This window comes from Hemiscyllium ocellatum, chromosome 37 (assembly GCF_020745735.1).
Source record: "Hemiscyllium ocellatum isolate sHemOce1 chromosome 37, sHemOce1.pat.X.cur, whole genome shotgun sequence".
Classification (NCBI taxonomy): Eukaryota; Metazoa; Chordata; class Chondrichthyes; order Orectolobiformes; family Hemiscylliidae; genus Hemiscyllium; species Hemiscyllium ocellatum.
In genome coordinates this window covers 24528267-24550662 of record NC_083437.1, presented here as the reverse complement: position 1 = coordinate 24550662, position 22396 = coordinate 24528267, and the positions used below count along the sequence as shown (strand labels likewise).

General features: G+C 40.6%; 1 protein-coding gene across 1 annotated transcript in view; it reads right to left on the bottom strand.

Moving 5' to 3' along the window:
* Nucleotides 1–22396, bottom strand: part of acap3b (ArfGAP with coiled-coil, ankyrin repeat and PH domains 3b) — a 302002-nt gene that overhangs the window by 160246 nt on the left and 119360 nt on the right. Inside the window, exon 2 of the mRNA XM_060852259.1 lies at nt 3456–3513. Coding sequence (XP_060708242.1) covers nt 3456–3513 — 58 coding nt within the window. The remainder of the gene's footprint in view (nt 1–3455; nt 3514–22396) is intronic.

Genomic DNA, 22396 nt, shown 5'->3' with positions numbered 1-22396 from the left:
TACCTAGACTGGTACTAGACGGGTGGGTGAGCAATCATGGAATTAACAGTGCCCCTCAGCAAAAAGACAACACTCCTAGACTTGGAGGGAAAGTCTAGTCAGAGAGTCATAGAGATGTACAGCACGGAAACAGACCTTTTGGTCCAACTCGTTCATGCCGACCAGATATCCTAAATTAATCTAGTCCCATTTGGCAGCATTTGGTCATATCTCTCCAAACCCCTCCTATTTATCTACCCATCCAAAATGGGTGAGAAATGAGTTTAGATTCATGGGGCACTGTCACCAGTATTGGGAAAAGATAGTGCTTCTCTGTGGGAACTGTCTTCATTTGAATCACATTCATTATACAAATCATCAAGATACAAAGTTCCAGAAAGGGCCTTAAAATAATTAGCTTTGGGGTGGGGTAGGAGGTGGTGGGTGGTGAAGGCACATGCAGAGTGAAGTGGAGGATTCAGCTGACAGGAAGTTCAAAAAATTAGAAAGAAATAGAAAAGCAGAAGGTGCAGTACAGTGAAGAGGCCAAAAATAAACAAAGAGTGACAGGAAGACGGAGAAAATAAGCATAAAAATGCAGCAGAAATTAGAATCACAACAGGTAATAACAGTAAAAAGTGAAAGCTTAAATTAACAGCTGAATAATAAATAAATGAATAAATAAATGAATAAATACAATTCAATAGTTATTACAGAGATGGAGTTGCCGAGTTACCTGGGAACTCTAATATTCAATGATAGCCACATTCCAGAAGAAGAGGCAAAAAGAAAAAGGAGGTGGGTAACTTTGTTATCGAATATGTAAATCAGTGAGGTGGTCAGTAATGATAAAGGTGCAATAGATTGTGATGTGGAATCACTGAGTGGAAATAACAAATAGCAAGAGAAGGAGTCATGGTTGGAAACATCTACAAGGCCTCTGAAAAGTTGCCTCAGTGGAGGGGAAGATATAAATCAGGAATTAATAGAGGTGTATAGGAGGACACTATAATTGTCATCGGTGATTTTAAAATGCATTTTCACTGGATAAATCAGAAGATCAAGGGTAACATGGAACACAAAACTGTGGAATGCAGGGATTGTCTTTTAGAGCAATATGTTGCAGAATCTACCCAGGAACTGGCTAATTTAGATCTAAAAACGTGTAATGAGGTCAAATGAATAAAAGATCTCATTAAGGGTCCTCTGAGGGGTAACAACCACAACATAGTAGAGTTTCAGTTCAGGTCAACTCAGATCTCAAACCAGTCTTAATGTAAATAAAGACAATTATAGGGCTATGAAACAGCGCTTAAAGCAGGGTTGGAAAATAGACTAAAGGAAAAGTCAGGGGCTGAGCAGTGACAAACCTTTATACAAGATTTCCACAACACTCAGCAAAGAGCTTATTCCAGTCAAAAAGGTCTTAATGAGAAGGATGAACTACCCATGGCTAGTAAAGGTGATCAAGGAGAAGAGTCAATTAAAAGCTAATGCATCCAAGGCAGTGAAAACTAGTGGTAGGTCAGAGGTTTTTAAGATTCCGGGATTAAATGATTAAAAAGCTAATAAAGAGGAAGATTGATAATGTTAGTAAATTGGCAAGAAATACAAAAACAAATCAATCAGAAAGCAATTCTAGAGGTATATAAAAAGAAAGAGAGTAGCTAAATTGACAACTGGGGAATTGATAATTGAGAACAGGGAAATTTAAACCAATATTTGTATCAATCTTCATGGCAGAGAATACTATATAAAAATCCCAAAACTATTTGATACACAAAGCACTGATGGGAAGTAAGACTTTATAACAGTCTCTATCACGAAGTATTTGACAAATTACTGGGACTGAAGGCAGACAAGTTGTTCGGACCTGATGGCTGCATCCAAGAATTTTAAAGAGAGTGGCTCAGAAATAGTGGAGGATTAGGTCAAAATATTTTAGAACTCATTGGATTCTGGGAGGGTCCCAGTGGTTGAAAAGCTGCTACTATGTCCCATTCAAGAAGGGAGAAGGCAGAAAAAAAAAGATTACAGATTAATTAGCCTAACATCTGTCATTGGGAAATGCTAGAGTCCATTATTAAGGAAGAAATAGCAGGACATTTGGAAAAGCTTAATGCATTCAAACAGAGTCAACATAGTTTTGTCAAAGGGAAATCATCTTTGACAAATGTGATCTAGAGTTCTTTGAGGATATAACAGTCGAGGTAAAGGGGAACTGGGAGATGTGCATTTGGATTTCCAGAAGGTATTTGACAAAGTGCCACATAAAGAGTTACTGCACAAGATAGGAGCTCACAATATTGGGGGTAATGTTTTGGCATGGATTGAGGGTTTGTTAACATACAGAAGACAGTCACAAATAATAGGACTTAAGGTTGGAAAGATGTAACCAGTGGAATGCCACAAGGATCAATCCTAGGCCCTCAATTGTTTGCTAACTATATTAATGACTTGGAGAAGGGGGCACAGGAAAAAGGATCCAAAATTTGATGATAATACAAAATTAGGTGGGAAGGCATGATGCAATGCAGACAAAAGGAATCCATAAGCAAATAATAAAAAGACTGAGTGAACGGCCAGAACCTTGGCAGATAAAATTTAACATAGGGAAGTGTGTGGTCTAGAACTTTAATAAGAACAACTAAAGGCAGACTGTTACCTAAATAGTCACACTCCAATAAAATGTATAATACAGAAGGATCTTGGTGTTCTTGTGCATAAAACACAAAACATTTAGCATGCAGATGCAGCAAGTAATTAAAAAGGCAAATGGATTTTCAACTTTACTGCTCGAGGTTTGAGACTAAAAAGAGACAAGTCTTGTTACAACTGTGCAGAGTGTTAGTGAGGCTGCGTCTGGAATACTGTGTACAGGTTTGATCCCTGTGTTTAAGAAAGGATGGACTGGCAATGGAGGCAGTTCAAAAGAAATTCTCTAGGCTGGGATGAAAGCTTTGATTTATCAAGAACATATTAGGCCTTTATTGTTTATAATTTAGAAGAATGAGTGGTGAGCTTTTGAAACATATTACATGCTGAGGGGACTTGTCAGGTTAGCTGTTAAGATGTTTCCAATGTTTGGACAAACTTGAACTAGGGGACATAGTTGCAGGATATGGGGACGTGTATTTAAAACTAAGAAGTGAAGGAACTTCTTCATCCAGAAGATAGTAAGTGTCTGGAATTCTCTAGTCCAGAGTTTTGGGGGCTGGATCACTGAAACAGAAAGTTGTTAGGTATTTGGAATGTTAAGGAGTTGAGGGCTATGAGGAGCTGGCATGAAAGAGGAATTGAGGTATAAAGCAAATCAGCCATAATCTTATTGTATGAAGCAGCTTTGAGAGGCTAATGGCCTACTCCTGCTCCTGTTGCTTATGTTTTATGACATGAGTGTCAGATTCTGATTAAAATGTTATATAGTTTCAAGGTTTCAGTGCAGCAGCTAGATTCATGTATGAACAGTGACTCACTTTATCCAGTTTTGCTTCAATTTCCACGACATCAGTCTCCACCTCCTCAATTGTCGCCCTGCAATTAAAACAAAAGCATTAACAACCAAAGCAGCAACAGAGACACAGCAATCAACACCACACCATTTTACTGTAGAATTTCTGTAACAAACATCATCCTTCAGGCATTTATTTCAGTCTGATATAAACTCTCACTGATGTGTTGAATTCAGGTGAGTCAATATTCACAAAATGACATATAAACAGAAAATGCTGTAGAAACTCAGCAGGTCTGGCAGCAGCTGTGGAGAGAGAAACCGTTGACATTTCAAGTACAAGAATTTTTGGACTCAAAGTGCTAATTCTGTTTTTCTCTCCACAGATGCTGCCAGAAAGTTTCGCTAGCACTTTCTGTTTTCATTGCAGATCTCCTGTTTCCATAATGTTTTACTTTTATTCCACAAAAATGATGTGCGTTTATTTTGATTTGCACCGTTTGTTTCCACATACTGTACAATATAATCCACTGAAATTAAGAGGAGCTATAAAGAACATGAAGGAGAGATTTTAGAAATCTCCAAACTTCAATTAGGTACAGTCTTTAAAATATTAATAAATCATCTGCTGTTGCTTTATATTACATCCTTATTTTATTCATACCTGCATTTTGTTATAAAGTTTGACAGCATGGTTGGCTGGACTGTGTGGATCAGAATAATGCAAGCAACATGGAGTTTGATCCTTATTGGCACTAGGTTGGATATGGGCTCTGCCTCCTTGACCTACCATGGTGAAGGTCCCAGTGCTGTGGGCTGGACCAACCTCCAAGCAGAAAACTCAAGACGTAGATATGAAGGCTATTAGGGGATAGTTCAACTGCCTGAATGTGTCCTCCCAGCCACAGGCTGAAGGTCCAGGCAGGTTTTGAAGTCTGCCACAAGCCATAACAAGGTTTCCCCTCCACAATATGGACTTGGCTGCTTTGTCTTGTGTTTAGAACGCTAAAAATTTGGAGGGCAGATACCACGATACTGAGGCACCAGCTCCTATTTGAAAAGGCAGCCTCCCATGTCCTTCCAGCTTCCCTGTCATCTTTCAGTGATGGTGAACTTGCCCTCTGACCAGTAATTTGGGACAAGTCGCTGTCAGGTGACTGCTCCCCACATAATGCCAGTCTCAGACACATACTTGACACCCTTCTGGGGTGTGACCCAAAGGACAAGATTGTGTCCACATTTCTTAAAGATCCATTTTGAGTCCTAGCTCATTATGTCTGGTATTCCCCCACAGGATGCATTAGAATATCCTCAACAGGAGGTATGTGACGCAGTGAGTAGTGTCCCTATTTCTAGATCCGAAATTCTTGATATCCACTGAAGATATCTTCTAACATGGCCAAACAGGTTAGTAATGGATCTGAAAGGGTTAATACTAATAGAGTGCCAGAAGCACCGCCCATTATGTTGTAATGTGGCCTGGTAGACAGAGTAACTAAGGAACTTGTTGAGTCAGACCTAGAATTTGATACTCCTAACAGTCTAATACTTACTGTATACCATATCCTTGTAGCATATACACAGCAGACAGTAAACTTGTCTTGTCACTGCAGTAGCTTATGGTAGTTGCTATCCTCACTAACACTAGGCCAGCCCAGCCATAGAAAACATCTATCAGAAAGCATTGGTGTCAGCCCACACAAATTAGTCTCATCATACAACAAATGATCAGTCTGTAATTCCTTCCAAAACACCAGTGGCAGGAGGCAAGAGCAAGTGTGCTTCCTGGTCAGACAGAACTACGTGATAGCTGCAGAGGCACAGCCTCACCATGTTTTGATTCTGTTTGCCGAGCTGGGAGTTTTTGTTGCAAACGTTTCGTCCCCTTTCTAGGTGACATCCTCAATGCTTGGGAGCCTCCGGTGAAGCGCTTCTGTGCTGATTCCTCCGGCATTTATACTGGTTTGAATCTGCCGCTTCCGGTTGTCAGTTGCTGTCCGCTGCAGTGGTCGGTATATAGGGTCTAGGTCGATGTGTCTGTTGATAGAATTTGTGGATGAGTGCCATGCCTCTAGGAATTCCCAGCAACAAAAACTCCCAGCTCGGCGAACAGACCCACAACAATGAGCACCTGAGCTACAAATCTTCTCACAAACTTTGAGCCTCACCATGTGAAACACTCCATTAACTATCACCCTCATTTAGAGGGACAACCACACAAGCATAAAGAAGTCTCCACTAAACACTGACCATTAAATGGTACATCTGAAAAACGTCTTCCCACCTTCCCCAATTTGGTTTGGGTTCTGTAAGAAAATGAACACACAGCCCTGTGCGTTTCTCTGCACACATGCAGACATGGTTACAATGCAGGAAATGCGATAGCCAATTTACATAAAGCCTTTGTGACTCTGTGGATTTGCTTATGGTTTGCAGCAATGTACTGACAGACTGGATGGTGCAATGACATAGATATGAAGACTCTGCCAGGCCTATGTCAGAGCTGGCTACATACTGGTGTTCTATTAGCAACACGGAGGAAGTGTTATAATGAAATGTGGGATCAGAAAGAGAGACTAGGCCAAAGGCTTATTGAAACATATGGTGTTGTGCTTACTTCAAGAATGAGGTACATTATATTAGGTTCCATATTTCAAACAGAGGTGTTAGGAATTCCTAAAGTTAGCAAAAAATATAGCCTCTTTACACTTAGCAAAATAAGCAGACAAAACCTTCACTAACATGATGACCAGATGTACTCTTAACCTCAAATAAGCAACACTTTGCAAATCAAATCAATGATTATTTAGGCACATGTGTTGGAAGGTATCACATTCTGCAGTTTGCAGTGATCTGAGGACACTTTTAGACAAGTTAAATACACTTTGTTTTTATCAAATGTTGTTTAGCTTCAACTCTACCTTTTGTGCTGCTCACTCTGAGAGAGCCTTCTGAGAAGCAACTTCGGTGCTGACATATAACTATCACTGACCCAGAAACAAATGAAATGTTGCTGATCCGAATATCATTTGGTCCTATGTATAGTGTATAGTCCTATCCAAACATATAAAAATGCAGAAAGCAATCAAATTCCTGAAAGCTGTTAATGACTTCTCTCAATCATACAAAGATTTAGAAGGATGTTGCCAGGATTGGAGGGTTTGAGGTACAGAGGGAGGCTGAATAGGCTGGGACTGTTTCCCCTGGAGCGTACAAGGCTGAGGTGTGACATTGTAGAGATTTATAAAATCATGAGGGGCATGGATAGCCAAGGTCTTTTCCCTGGGATTGAGGAGCCCAGAACCAAAGGATATAGGTTTAGGATGAGAGGGGAAAGGTTTAAAAGGGACTTAAGGGGCAACTTTTTCACACAGAAGGTGGTGCATGTATGGAATGAGCTGCCACAGGAAATGTTGGAGGCTGGTACAAAAACAACATTTAAAAGGCATCTGGATAGGTGTATGAATAGAAAGGGTTGAGGGGGATATGGGCCAAATGCTGGCAAATGGGACAAGATTAATTTAGGATATTGGTTGGCATGGACATGTTGGACCCAAGGGGTCTGTTTCTGCGCTGTACAACTCTATGACTTTATGTATGAATTGCCCACAATAGTACATGGTATTTCCACTGAATATAGAACATAGCAGCGCAATAAAGGCCCCTTCAGCGCTCAATGTTGCACCAACCTGTGAAGCCAATCTGACAGCCATCTAACCTACACTATTCCATTCCCATCCATATGCCTATCCAATGACCATTTAAATGCCCTTAAGGTTGACGAGTCTACTATTGTTGCAGGCAGTGCATTCCACACCCCTACTACTTTGAGTAAAGAAACTACCTCTGACATTTATTCTATATGTATCACTGCGAATTGGATCGAGAGAGGCAAATACAGGTCATTCTAGTATAATGAGTGCTCTATTAACACAAATTGATTATAACATGATTGGCGAATTGTGGATACTGTTTGGATAACGCAAAATTTCTATCGAATGGGTAAAATGATTTTCTATAGCAATTTTCCATAGCAGGATTTTCTATAGTGCAGGGTCCCATAGAAATGCAACCACGTTATAGCAGAACAACCTGTAATCTAAGATCCAAAACCAGATCCAATTTCTGACTGCACTAAATCCAAGCTGTGCAGACTTCTTTTGAGAAATCTACACCATTCTGGCTTAAATTCTCAAAAGGTTGGAGTACAATAAATCCTGTGTGAAACCCCATTAACTTATATAGCATTTCTCAAAACCAGAGGATGTATCAAAGTACTTTGCAATCAATTCCATACTTCTGAAGAGTAGACACTGTTACAGTGCAGGAAACATGACAACCAATTTGCACAGAGCAAGCTCTCACAAACAGCAATTCATAATGACCAGATAATCTGCTTTTGGGTGATGCTGACTGGGGAATAAATAATGGCCAGGACATCAGACATTACCTTGAAATAGGGCCACTGAAACTTTTGCCACCAGCTCAGCAGATGGAGTATTGGTTTAACATCGTATCCAAAAGCAGCAACAATATGGCAGCACGGTGGCTCAGTGGTTAGCATTGCTGCCTTACGGTACTAGGAACCTGGGTTCAATACCAGCCTCAGGCAACTGCCTATGTGGAGTTGGCACATTCTCCCTGTAATTGTGTGGGTTTCCTCTGGGTGCTCCTGCAGTCCAAAGATCTGTAGGTTAGGTGAATTGGCTATGCTAAATTGGCCATAGTGTTCAGAGATATGTAGGTTAGGTGCATTAGTTAGGGGAATGGGTCTGTGTGGGATACTCTTTGGAGGGTCGATGTAGACTTGTTAGGTCAAAGGGCCTGTTACCACACTGAAGGGATTCTATGAATATAACAGTCCCTCAATACTGCACTAGAGTATCAGTCCTGATTTTTATGCCCAAGTCTAGGAGTGGGGACTTGAATTCAGAATCGAATGACTAAGAGGCAAGAGTGCTAATAACCGAGTAATATGCTGGAAGTGAGGAATTCTGCTGGCCACGACCTCGTGGACTAAGTTTTTGCTTTGTAAACTCAGGAACTATGTACCAGTAAATGTGACCTTATTGGTGGGGAAACTTCTAGAATTGATAATTCAGGACAAAATTAATAGTCATTGGGCAAATGTGGATTAATTAAAGAAAGGCAGCATGGATTTGATAAGGCAAATTGTGTTTGAATAACCTGCCTGAATTGTGATTGTGTGGGGGATGGGAGTTTGGGTATTGTGCATATCTAATGAACCACCAGCTGCAAGGCCTCTTTCAAGGATCCTCTTTACAGTTCCACTATTCTCAGCCACCTGTTGCCAAAGTTCTTTGTTTGGAAATCAGCTCCCTAAACCTCTCCACCTTGCTACCTTCCTCTCCTCTTATCAGACACACCTTATAACTTTCCTATTTCACCAATATGAGGTCAAATGTACTATATCGCCATAACGTGGCTTATTTTATTATGCCTCTGCAAAATGCTCTATTATGGCAATGGCACTATATAAATGAAATTTATTTTTGTAAAAATCAAATCCTCACTGTAGTGCTGTGACAGCCACTCTCAGAAATGCCCCTGTGTTCATTATTTGATACCTGGATTTGTTTCTATTTTTCAGGGGTTGACCCAGGCAAGGAACGAAGACTGCGCATTCAACAAAATTTGATCATGTCCTCTTCAATTGCAAAGCAACCCAGGGTGGGAATCCAAGCTGGTTCATCCCTCGCCTCGGGCCATTGAGTCCAATTAAATTGCCAATACCATAATTCTGCTGCAGTTAACTCGGCACATTCAGGGATCAAGCCTCAAACCCCATTGTCCAACTGAACTATTATGGTTTTCCAAAAGAGGCACTGATTCTACATCTTTGGCTTTGGTGATGAACTTTCACAGGTGTGGGAGCTGCCAATATTCATACAAAGACATCAAGGTGCCACGATTGAACTAATTTAAGCTTTCAGCTCTTTTTTTTATAGCAAGTCAATCTTTCCAGAAGGTAGGTGGAGACTGAATTAATTGGGAATGTTTCTGTCGGTTTGAACGCGGATAATTGGTCTTCTGTTAACTGCTCAGAACAGTCTCATTGATGTTTCAGATGACAGGAGAAGAAATTAAATAAGAGGACAAAATTTTTGTTTAATTTTACTTACCAGAACATCCTAAAGCATCAGAATCAGAATTATTCTCATTTCACTATCCTCCCCATCTTCCCTCAAATAAAAAATGATGACCTACTGTAGGAATGTTAGAAATTGCAAAAGATAATCATAGAATCCAACTTTTTCAGATGATTCAGAAGTAAATTATAAATATAAATATCCAGAATGAACTTTAATGATGAAACATTGCTGAAGTTCACCATGCTTTCTAATGGCAATTGGGTTGAAGAGGAAAGTGTAAATTTTTAAACACCCACCTCCTAGCTTCTCCCATGAGATCTATTCAACAGGCAAGGTGCCTCCTTTACATTTTTTAGCTTGAAAGAAGCAGCTACCTGCTGTTACTCAAGCTGTTCCGAGAATTAATTACTCTGCAGTCCATTCTGCAGGGTCCTATTCACGGGTCAATTTGAAAAGGATCTGATCAGCTTTGGAGACTCACGTTAACAATGACCAAATAGCTCCAAGTAAAAATTCAAAACAGTCACCTGGCTAACACTAGATGGGCATTTTGCCAAAGCTGATGCACATTAATCCTTTGAAAACATTAAATTAAGCATAATGATTCTGCCTGGGAGCAACTGAAAGGTAATAAAACTAATGAAAGAGTTCAGGTGACATCATGAAACATGAGCAAGGTGCTCATGGTTCACAATTGCTGGATGAATCCTGAGATTGGATTACACTCATGAAACCATTCTTGTGTTGCTTGCATTTTAAATTGCCTCTCCTGAGGGCATGACTCATACTAGTGGGGGTGGGGGGGGGGGGTGGTTGTTGTCAGTAATTGGTGACAGCCACCATTTTAAAATAATCAGAACTGTCTTTATATCGTTCAGCCAGCACCCTTTACAAATAGTGCGAAAGCATGTAGGCTACAATGAATGTATCACTTTCAGCATAACCATGTCACATTAAAATGGACCAAAATTACAGTCTGCAATTTAAAGTGGTAACTATTGCGGAGTAGCTCAAAAATCTTTGCATAATGTTTTTAGAGTAACAACATCTCAAAGCTCTTCATAGAAACACAATCTGTGGGGGAAAAAACACTAATACCTAGACTAGGAAATTGTTAGATAATTAAAAGCTTAGTTAGGAACATGGATTTTATAAAGGGACTAATGGAAAGCAAGTTACATAGTTTGTGAGGTTAAAGGAGATTAAGCTTCATCAGTTTTCAGCTTCATTTGGCTTATCTGGTGGTACGGGTCATCATTAAGCTTCACGCAGACTACAAATACTCTGTATACTGAGCACATCCAGTAGAATGGTCACTAGGGGATCTTCATTCTTTCCAGCACCATCATGAGTGTTAGTTAATCAATGAGCATCCCAGTTCCGTGATTGTTCAAACAGACGATTTCAGAAAGTATCTAACAATTTGTTCCATAAACTATGTACTTCAAACAATTGAATTAAAACTTTAACAATGAAGGGAGGACAGTTGGGACAAACTAGATTGTGGAAATCTCTTCAAACTCTTCCTCACAAACATGGATGTGGTTTGGTATAATTAAAGAACATGGGTTAAGTCTGACCAAACCACTGATATATGTTGGTGAAGCAAATTTAAAACATGGGGTTTCAAACTACTTTAGATTGCTGAATCTTACAGAAAATGCATACTGAATGGTTATCTGAAACATTAGGAACATAACTATTTGCAATATAATGCTCACAAAGCATTATCATAACTGCTTCTGGTTTGACTGTGTTGGTATCACAGATAAACAATTGTATTTTGCCAAATGGTTCCTGAATGGATGCAGTTGACAGTCTGATACATCTCCACGACTCTGAATGTTAATTGAGGAATAGATTTTGGCTAGAACACTAGAGAACTTCCCCCGCATTTTTTCCAAAAAAGAAATGCAATGAGATCTTTTACGTCCACCTGAACAGGCAGATGGGGACACAGATTAACGTCAGACAGCATCCCCGAGAACACAGCACTTCCTCAGTCCCACACTGGGGTGTCAGCCTTAGTTTTTATGCTTTCAGATCCGAGTTTGGGACTTAAACCTAGGAATGAGTCTTATAGAGATGGATCCATGACATCCTCCCTCCGCCTGCAGCTCTCTGTTCATCTACGTCACTGCAACTTGAAATTATGTAACATTTTTAACTTAATTAAATGGCCAACTTGTTTCACAGGACTGTTGAATTGGACATTGAATCACAAACAGATATTACACAAGACAACAAGTTTTAAGCAGCATTGTAAAAGGAGGAGAGCGAGCGAGATGAAGAAGTTTCAATAGAGAATTTCAGAGTTAAGGTTTAAAGTGATGGATCCATTTCAACAAGTAAATAATCCTCAACAGATCAAGCTGAGGCTTTGTCTATCAAAATATCAAAAATGGCAAAAATCTTTTTCAATAGACTATTGAGAATAAAATGATTCCCAATTCAAAGAAAAATACAACCCACAAAACCTCCAAGCTCTCAATACACACCCACCCATAACAACTAAATAAGGACGTAAGAAATGTCTTTCTGTAAAAAATAGGTTAACACTTATAGTCAGATTCAGGATCTCTTGTGCTGTTTCAGCATCTTGCTTTGACAGTTGTATCCATGTGTTATTTCACTTATTAACAAATCAACCCACTGCTTTAGCTACTGCACAGAGGTCTAATGATGTGTTATCTCCATATTCAAAGACGCCCAGAGAACATGGCAGGTATCTTCAGTAATGAGCAGTTACAAGAAATTTATAAACATCCAATTAATACTCATTGCCAGTAATTCCTCAGTGGTTTAAAGGTAGGCACAATGTCAATTTCAGGGCACTCAAGTGAATCGAGTCACACAAAGTAAAACACAGAATAAATCCAATTTTAATAAGGTAGTTTGGAAACTTGTCTTAAAAACAGGCAAATTACATCATGAAAAATTATTTTAGTTTAGCTTTTATGAATGCTGCTCCAGTGGTTTAATGCAGTTCATCCCCGATCTTCGTCGTCATAGTGACAGCCATGCTCTAGGTTGCCTTAGTTTAGATTATACATAAGGCTCCTAGTAAAAGGCACAAATTCAAAGCCTTCAATCACTGGCCTCGAATAAGGAGTTCTAATAATTAATACAACTTAGTTCTCCTCTGTGTAATATGTATTATCCCACGTAATGTGGTTTTCCATGTCAGATCTCAAGTATTCCAGATCAATGTCTGTGATTAAACATGACTACAGTGATCACATGCTCAAAGTATATCACTGGTTGAAAAGCATTTTGGGACATTCTGCAGTCGTGAAAGGTGTTACATTGAAACAAGTCTCTCTTTCATAAATGCTGGAGCATTTCCACTTTGCAGGCCCATTACACTTCACCTTTCACATTGGAATGAACAAAGTTTGGGTTAATTTTCTCAGGGCAGCAAAAGGAACAAATACTTTCCCCACCATTACTCCAACATTGCATGTCCTCATTGAGCCATCCAATGTAGGGGAGTACCAATGTGAATTCTCAAACACTAGTTTAGTTTCCCTTGTGCAAATCTCATTGTGGTTACTCAAGTGAAACCAATTACTGATCCCTCAATACCAGATGAGATAGTGCTCTCTTGTGGTGCATTGGTAATGTTCCTACCAATGAGGCAAGAATTTCAGGTTCTAACCCACCTGCTCTAGCAATGTGTATAACTTCTTTGCACAGTTTAATAGAAAATAGCTACCAGATGAGATGCCTATAGGCTTTTAAATAGAAACTCCTCATCCAGAACCTCAACCTGAGCTACAAATCTTCTGAAAACTTGCTAAAACTCCCTATCTGTTTCATTGACTGAGTCCTAGAGTCATAGAGATGTACAGCACAGAAACAGACCCTTCTGTCCAACTCATCCATGCCGACCAGATATTCCAACTCAATCTAGTCCCACCTGCCAGCACCCGGCCCATATCCCTCCAAACCCTTCCTATTCATATATCCATCCAGATGCATTTTAAATGTTGCAATTGTACCAGCCAGTTCTGTCCTTGTTACGGTTGGAGGGGTGATACAGAACGCCCCTGGTGCTCACTTTTCACACTACCAACCTTCGCATAAACCAAATCATCTGCCAACATTTCCGCCACCTCCAAAAAGATCCCACCACCTGGGATATATTTCCCTCCCCACCCCTTTCCGTCTTCCACAAAGACCGGGCCCTCCATGACTACCTGGTCAGGTCCACACCCCCCTATAACCCACCATCCCATCCTGGCACCTTCCCCTGCCACCGCAGGAACTGTTAAACCTGCACCCACACCTCCTCCCTCACCTCTATCCAAGGCCCTAAAGGAGCCTTCCACATCCAAAGTTTTACCTGCACATCCACTAATATCATTTATTGTATCTGTTGCTCCCAATGCGGTCTCCTCTACACTGGGGAGACTGGACGCCTCCTAGCAGAATGCTTTAGGGAACATCTCTGGGACACCCACACCAATCAACCAAACCACCCCATGGCCCAACATTTCAACTCCCCATCCCAATCTGCCATGGACATGGAGGTCCTGAGCCTCCTTCACCGCCGCTCCCTCACCACCAGACGCCTGGAGGAAGAACACCTCATCTTACGCCTCGGAACACTTCAACCCCAGGGCATCAATGTGGACTTCAACAGTTTCCTCATTTCCCCTTCCCCCACCTCACCCTAGTTCCAAACTTCCAGCTCAGCACTGTCCCCATGACTTGTCCTACCTACCTATCTTCTTTTCCACCTATCCACTCCACCGTCTTCCCTGACCTTCATATCCTCCCCCACTCACCTATTGTACTCTATGCTACTTTCTCCCCACCCCACCCTCTCTAGCTTATCTCTCCATGCTTCAGGCTCTCTGCCTTTATTCCTGATGAAGGGCTTTTGCCCGAAACGTTGATTTCGCTGCTCCTTGATGCTGCCTGAACTGCTGTGCTCTTCCAGCACCACTAATCCAGAATCTGGTTTCCAGCATCTGCAGTCACTGTTTTTACCTCGTTGATTTTTTTCCATCTGCCACTCCTCAGCCCAATGACCATCTGATCAAGATCCCGTTGTAATCTGAGGTAACCTTCTTCCCTGTCGACTGCACCACCAATTTTAGTGTCATCTGCAAACTTACTAACTGTATCTCTTATGCTCACATCCAAATCATTTCTATAAGTGACGAAAACTAGTGGACCCAGTACCGATCCTTCTGGCACTCCACTGGTCACAGGCCTCCAGTCTGAAAAGCAACTCTCCACCACCACCCTCTGTATTCTACCTTTGAGCCAGTTCTGTATCCAAATGGCTAGTTCTCCCTGTATTCCATGAGATCTAACCTTGCTAACCAGTCTCCCATGAGGAACCTTGTTGAACGCCTTACTGAAGTCCATATAGATCACATCTACCACTCTGCTCTCATCAATCCTCTTTGTTACTTGTTCAAAAAACTCAATCAAGTATGAGAGGCATGATTTCCTATGAACAAAGCCATGCTGACTATCCCTAATCAGTCCTTGCCTTTCCAAATATATGTACATCTTGTCCCTCAGGAATCCTTCCAGCAACGTGCCCACCATTGATGTCAGACTCACTGGTCTATAGTTCCCTGGCTGACCTTACCACCTTTCTTAAATAGTGGCAGAATGTTAGCCAACCTTCAGTCTTCCTGTGACTATAGATGATACAACTGGCAGAGAATGGAGAGGCATTAGAGATTGGCACTGACAATTGCTTAGCTTGCTTGTGGCAGGCCTTCAGATTGAAGATGGCACTATCTCATGGCATGGAGCCCTCTAAATAGGTGGGGCTGGGGTGTTGGAGGTGGAGCTGTTGCTCTTGCTCTGCAGCTACCAGATGGTTCTGACTGATGAGGAAACTTTCCCATTCTTGTCATATTCTTTCTGAAGGATCTATAAATTGATAATCAAACTGTTTGGCCACATATATAGAACAAAGACATCTGGGTGTTCGGGTACATCGTTCTTTGAAATTTGCATCACATATAGACGGGGCGGTTAAGAAGGTGTTTAGCACATTTGCTTCCACTCAGATCTTTGAGTGTAGGTATTAGGATGTTATGTTGAAGTTGTACAAGATGTTGGTGAGGCCATTTGATTCCTGAAGAAGGGCTTATGCCCAAAACGTCGATTCTCCTGCTCCTTGGATGCTGCCTGACCTGCTGCGCTTTTCCAGCAACACGTTTTTCAGCTCTGATCTCCAGCATCTGCAGTCCTCACTTTCTCCTAGTTGATTTTAACCTACTGTCAATCCTCTTGCAAGGACGCCTTCCTTGAAGAAACTCTCTTCCTCCCTCTACAAGGATTTCAGTGAGTCCCTCTCTCACTGCACCCCTCAGGTCATCTCCTCTGCCCTGAAGCTCTTCAGCCACGTTCTCAAACAGACTCGCTACCACAGTCACATCTCCTTCCTCAGCACCTGTCTACGGAACCGACTGACCCTGCATGGACTCCGGACTACATTCAGACCAACAAAATTTGGACCCAACCAGGACATTCATGAACAAGGGCTTACGTCCGAAACGTCGATTCTCCTGCTCCTTGGATGCTGCCTGATCTGTTGCGCTTTTCCAGCAACACATTTTTCAGCTTTTGATTACTCTGCCCAGTTCTTGTCTCCCTGTTATAGTAAGGATATTATTATTAAGCTCAAAAAGGTTCACTGGGATGTTGTTGGGTATAGAGATTTGAGTTATAAGGAGAGGCTGGGACCTTTTCTGACTGGAACATGGGAAGTTGAGGGGTGACCTTATGGAAATTTATAAAATCATTAGGGGTATAGACAAGGTGAATGACATGCATCTTTTCTTTAGGATAGGGAATTTTGACACTTAGGGGTGAGTGGAGAAAGATTTTAAATAATCATGAGGGACAATTTTGTTTAAACACAGGAAGGTTCATGTGTGGAATGAACTTCCAGAGGAAGTGGTGGATTCAGATGCATTTACAACATTTAAAAGATATTTGGATAAGTACATAATGAGAAATGTTGGGAGGGATATGGGCCAGGAGCAGGCAGGTGGAACTAGTTGAGTTTGGGATTATGGTCAGCATGGACTGTTTGGACCAAAGGATCAGTTTCCACATTCTATGACTCTATGTACTGTTACTTCTGACACTTAGAGGGTATTGAAAGAAAGTGTGTGCATTTGCAATAAGCATCATGCATGGACAATTGCCATTAAATGTAGACCCCAAATTTAATTTGACGGATCCTATCAAGAGATTAGGGGAATCTCAGACACTTTGAAATGATTTGTTTGCAACCCCCAAAAACATAACCCTTTGTACTGTCATGACTTATTGTTAATAATGGAAGGGTCCCTTGAACTATTTTCTTTAAGGACGTGAGAAATATTCAGGCTTTGACAAAGAGTACAGTTGGAGCTCCAGAAAGAGGTTAATCATGGGCTTTGTATTTCTGGCATCGCTGTATTGATTCATCTTCTCTTTCCTTTATTCTTCCATGAGCAGTAAGCATCACTGACAAGGCCAATATCTGTTGTCAATCTTTAAATGATTGACTTGGTCGTGTGGGTCTAGTTAGGTCAGCTAGGTCAGATCAAAGCTACTAAGAGCTTTGGATGCTCTTCAATGAGCATACCACATTTTTTCAACTATCTGGACATTTTTCTTTATTCATTCTCAGAATGAGGGTGTTGCTGGCTTGGCCATCATTTTCTTGCCCATCCCTAATTGCCCAGAGGGCAGCTAAGAGTCAATCATACTGCTGTGGGTCTGGAGTCAGATGTAGGCCAGACCAGGTAAGGATGGCAGTTTCCTTCCCTAAAAGGCATTAGTGAACCACATGGGTTTTTCCGACAATCAAAAATGGATTCATGGTCGTCACTGGATTCTTAATTAATTCTTAATTTTAAAAAAAATTGAACTTTGATTTCATCATCTACTATGGTGAGATTCAAATCCAGGTCTCCAGAACATTATCTGGGTCTATGGATTAACAGTCCAAAAGTAATACTACTAAGCCATCACGCCCCCTAACCAAAGGGTCTGTTTCAATGCTGTATGACTATGACTGTATCAATTTGCAGCTTTCACAGCAAAAGTGAGCTTAATCCAAGGGTGATGCCTTAAAGACTTGGAATCAATTCAATAATCTTTTCTTTGAGAGACCTCCCTCTTCATCCAAGGTAGTTCCAACCTAATACTTGGAACCTCTCCTGGGAGGTGAATCTACAATTCACTTCAGTGAGCTTTGATGGGTAGAACCTCCTTTGACTCTTCTTGTATCCTATAACAGTCCCTGCAATCTAAAGATTAAATAACTCTTCACATTCTATCCTTTTACAGCATATTCGACAAAGCACCAGGGATGCAGTGAAAGAAAATTTGGCATGAATGAATGAGTTATTCAGAGGCTGATCAGTTTAATTGTGATGATGTAAGCAGAACAAAAGCTATCATAAACTAAAAAAAGTTGCGAAAATGCAGTCAAGATGCTCTGGATTTCATCCAGTGAGCCAGTGGCAATGTGAATCTTGTCACACAGTCTATAACTTTGAGAGAGGGATTTGCTAAAAAGCAAGCTTCTTTCCAATACTGTTTGCTGAATAAATAAAATAACCTCATTTTTTTGTCTTTTTAATATTACAGCACTTTGCCTTTCCAGATATTAGATACTCAGGAAATGACACCATCTGCAATCTACTGGATTTACACCAGATTCAAACTCTGTATCCTGTTATATAAACAATAGACAGACCTCAAAAATGAAGACTGACAATGCATTAATACTGACAGGGAAAAATGACTCAATTTAGACAATCCTCCTGTTTGTTCTGTCTGTGGCAAGAAACGGTCACTATTTTAAACAAGGTTAATTCTGTTTAAATAGAATGCAATTTGGCTCCGAGATCCTAAGCGATTTCAGTATTATGTTTGTACAATAGGATTTCAGAGTGCATCTGCTTGAGGCTCAAGTTCAAAAGCTGAAGCAGAGAATTAATCTGAAATAGCATGGAGTTTGGTATTTCAGTTACATACTGCAGTCAGTAGCAAAGACATAACAGGTGCCAACTTGGATTTGTCTATTTGAAATACATAGTTTGCTGAGTTTCTTAGCTGAAAATGTGTTGCTGGTTAAAGCGCAGCAGGTCAGGCAGCATCCAAGGAACAGGAAATTCGACGTTTCGGGCATAAGCCCTTCATCAGGCTCTGATCTCCAGCATCTGCAGACCTCACTTTTTACTTGCTGAGTTTCTTAACTAACGTCAGGTTTTCTAGACTGCACAGTGGCCAGTGTGCAACATCTAACTCTCTCAATTTGACTTTTCAGTGGGTGAGAAGTTCTATTTAAACTGGGATGAGCAATGAATTCTTTCTAAATCTGAGTGCAGCTGGGTTTTTGAAAGGAGTTTATGTTTGTGCACTTTGAAATAGCTTTAGGATGCTGTGGTTTCCTCATCTTAAACCCTAGCAAAATAAATATTAATACAAACACTAATTATCCGATCCCTTTATAGCACTGGAGCCTTACTGAATAACTAACATTTTTACCAATCTGATGAAAATTTATTGCCTGGTATGGGACTCTTTTTATAGCATATCACTGGAATTTTATGCAATGCTTGATTCAGCTTGTCTAATCACAGATCCTTGTATAGTGCTTGACGGCTTTAGCCTGTGGGTGGAGTGAGTGAGTGAGGTGACTGACTCCTGATTCTCAGAAAATTCTAGAGGCCAAACAAATTGCTTCAACTTGTCTTTTGAAAGTTCTAAGATGTTTCAAGTCACATGAATTAGTTGTTTAAATTTAAAAATACCTCCGCTTTATTTTGAGATAAATAAGACAAACAGCAACTCAATCCAAATGCAATTTGGAGGATTTGAAAATCATGAGGGACATAGATAGTATAAACAGCCAAGGCCTTTTTCCCCACATGTGGGAAATCTAAACCTAGACAGCATAGGTTTAAGGTGAGAGGGGAAAAATTCAAAAAGGTACCCAAGGAACAACTTTTTTCACATAGAAGGTGGTGTATGTGTGTGAAATAAGCTGCCAGAGGAGGTTGTGGAGGCAGGTACAATTACAACATTTAAAAGGCATCTGGATGGGTATAGGAATAGGAGGATTAGAGTGATAAGGGCCAAATGTTGGCAAATGGAACTTAATCAATTTAGGATATCTGGTCAGCATAGATTAGTTGGACCAAAGAGTCTTTCTCTACTGTACAACTTAGTGACTCTGAGGCCATTTGGCCCATTATCAAACTATTTGAATATGTCTAGTACGTTGTCAGTAATCTTATATATTTTAATTGAAAAGGTTGCAGTTCCTACAAATTGTCTCCACAACTGAGGCTGTAATCCTTTTGTCATCATAATAAATTTAGTACCTTCTCAAAAAGGTGTCCATAGAAACAGAGAATCCAATTGTAAGAGGTCAATTAAATGACGAGGATACCTTGGCTGGAGAGAAAAAAAAACAGCCTAGATCACCAGTGGATATTTATGTGGGTTGTACTGATTCTTGCACTTTTGAGGCCATACTGTAAGCACTTAGTGAAAAATAACTTTGCTGAGTGATTTGAAAGGTGTGTTTCACTAGAAGGCAAATCGTTTCAATAGGGTTGCCAAGTTTTACCTCGTGTGTGACTGGTTTGACTCTACATTAGACAAGTCTCAAAATAGATCAACCACAATTTAAATATAGCTGGCTGGATTTGTGTCAATGTGGGCACATCTTGGAAAGTAAGAAGATGATACCTGGAACAAGCAGCTTATTCTCCTGGACAAGACAAGATGAAGACAAAATTTGACAGAGATGTTCAAAATCACTAGGGGTCTAGATAGAATAGATAGAGAGAAGCTCTCCCCTTTGTTGAAACAATTGTGTGTCAGATAACACAGATGTAAATTGATCAGCAAATGAATCAGTGCCATAAGGAAAGCCCTTTTTTATGCAGCCAGTGGATAGGATCAGGAATGCACTCCCTCACAGAGTGCTGGATACAGGTTCTATCATTATTTCCCAATGGGAATTGAATATGGATCTATAGGGAAACAAAATGGTAAGAGCATGGGGAAAGTTGGGTCAGTGGGAATATCTTGATTCCTGTTATAGAAAGCCAGTGCAGGTATAATTTGGAAAAAATGTCTCCTGTGTTGTAACCATTCTCATTTTACAATTGCACTCATACACTGCATTCTTTATTTGAATAATTATGTCAATTACAATTTGTCCATTTCCACTATAAGGATTCTGCTTGAGAAATCCGTTAGCTTTCTTCTCCATCTCCGATATTTTCTCCCCATTTCACCTGGAGGCACTGAACCTGTTTTGGAGTAAGGTTTTATTGGCACGAGAAGGCAAGTGTACTCAAACAGTCAACCATGTCAAGCATCACAGCCCACACCCAATTGTGACCGCAACCATACCCGTATTTTCTAGTAGGAATCATTGGATCATCATTAGGAGAGAAACACTGATCTTTTCTTGCTGACTGACAGAAACAGAGAACAAAGCAATGACAATAAACAAGCACAAGGAAAGCAACCTGTCACTAAGTGCATCTAGGCATAGAGTGTGAACCCAGGAATTTGGTGAATGAGGAAATTCAGTGCAGGGACGAAGAAGGAGGTACTGTCCTAATTCTTTAATGAAAGGAGGAGATCAAGAGAGAAAACCAGAGACCAACAGCAAAATGCAAAAAGTAGTCTCTAGCCTTAATTAGCTAAACAGATAAGCGGGTAGTTGATGCACATTAAGTGCCTTTGATCTCCATAAATGGGGAATTGTTTGAACTGATGCATGAGTGTAGTGCATCAAATTTACAAATAACCAGATAAACCACTTAATGTAACTACAGATAATCACAATGTCATTTCTAAACTTAATTGGCTCAATTAAAAATAAGGATGACGGGACATTGACTCACAGTGTGACTCACAGCAATTGCATCTGCAATTGAGGAACATCAGCTCGGAGTTGATGAACTAAGGGCCAAGCTACTGACAGTGAGATGCATCAGAGACAGGGCAAGTTATCTGAATGCTTTGTTCCAGAGGGCAGTCGCACCCTTTAGGTTAGGGAGTTCTGAAATGGTCCATGGCCAGGGACAGGAGGGTGTGACTGTGTTGAGGCAGGTAATAGGACTGGGAAGGTAGAAGGTGAAAGAACTTTCACTCTTGCAATTGTCCAACAGCTTTGAAGTTCTTGCAATTTAACTGGTTGAGAGTTAGGGACTGCAATGTAAACGCATGTACTGACCACCACATTGTGGTGCAGGAAGCCTTTCAAGTGGGGGCAGTAAATAGAAAGTGGTGGTAGTAGCAGACACTATATTCGGCATAGCTCCTTGCAGCTGAGCGCAAGTGCAGAAGGTTGTGTTGTTGGCCCAGTGCCTGAAACTGAGGGGATCAAGCTCAGGAATAAGAGGTCTTGATGAGGAAAAATGTTTTCTTCCAGAGGCTTATTCGGATGTGAAATTTTCTTCCTCAGAAAGCAACAGAAGTTGAGATATTGCTTTAATTCAAGGATAAGTTACATTGTTGATAGACAAACAAGTCAATGGTTATGGGGTGCAGACATGAAGGTGGGGTTGAGACCACAATATAGACCTTCTTGAATAGTGGAGCAGGCCTGAAGGGGTGAATAGCCTATGCCTTGTGTTCTCAACAGCAATTTGGACAGGTTGGCTAAAACTCTGGCTAGAAGCAGTAAACTCAGAGAATCTTTCTGTTTGGAATGGCTCCGTTCCACTTTAGCCAGTCTAGTTATCAAGTGATCCATCAGCACAGCTTCAAAACCATGATTTTCATTGAATTCACTGCATAATTTTCAATGTCTTTAACATCCGCTGATCCAGACTGGAACAACTTCATATTG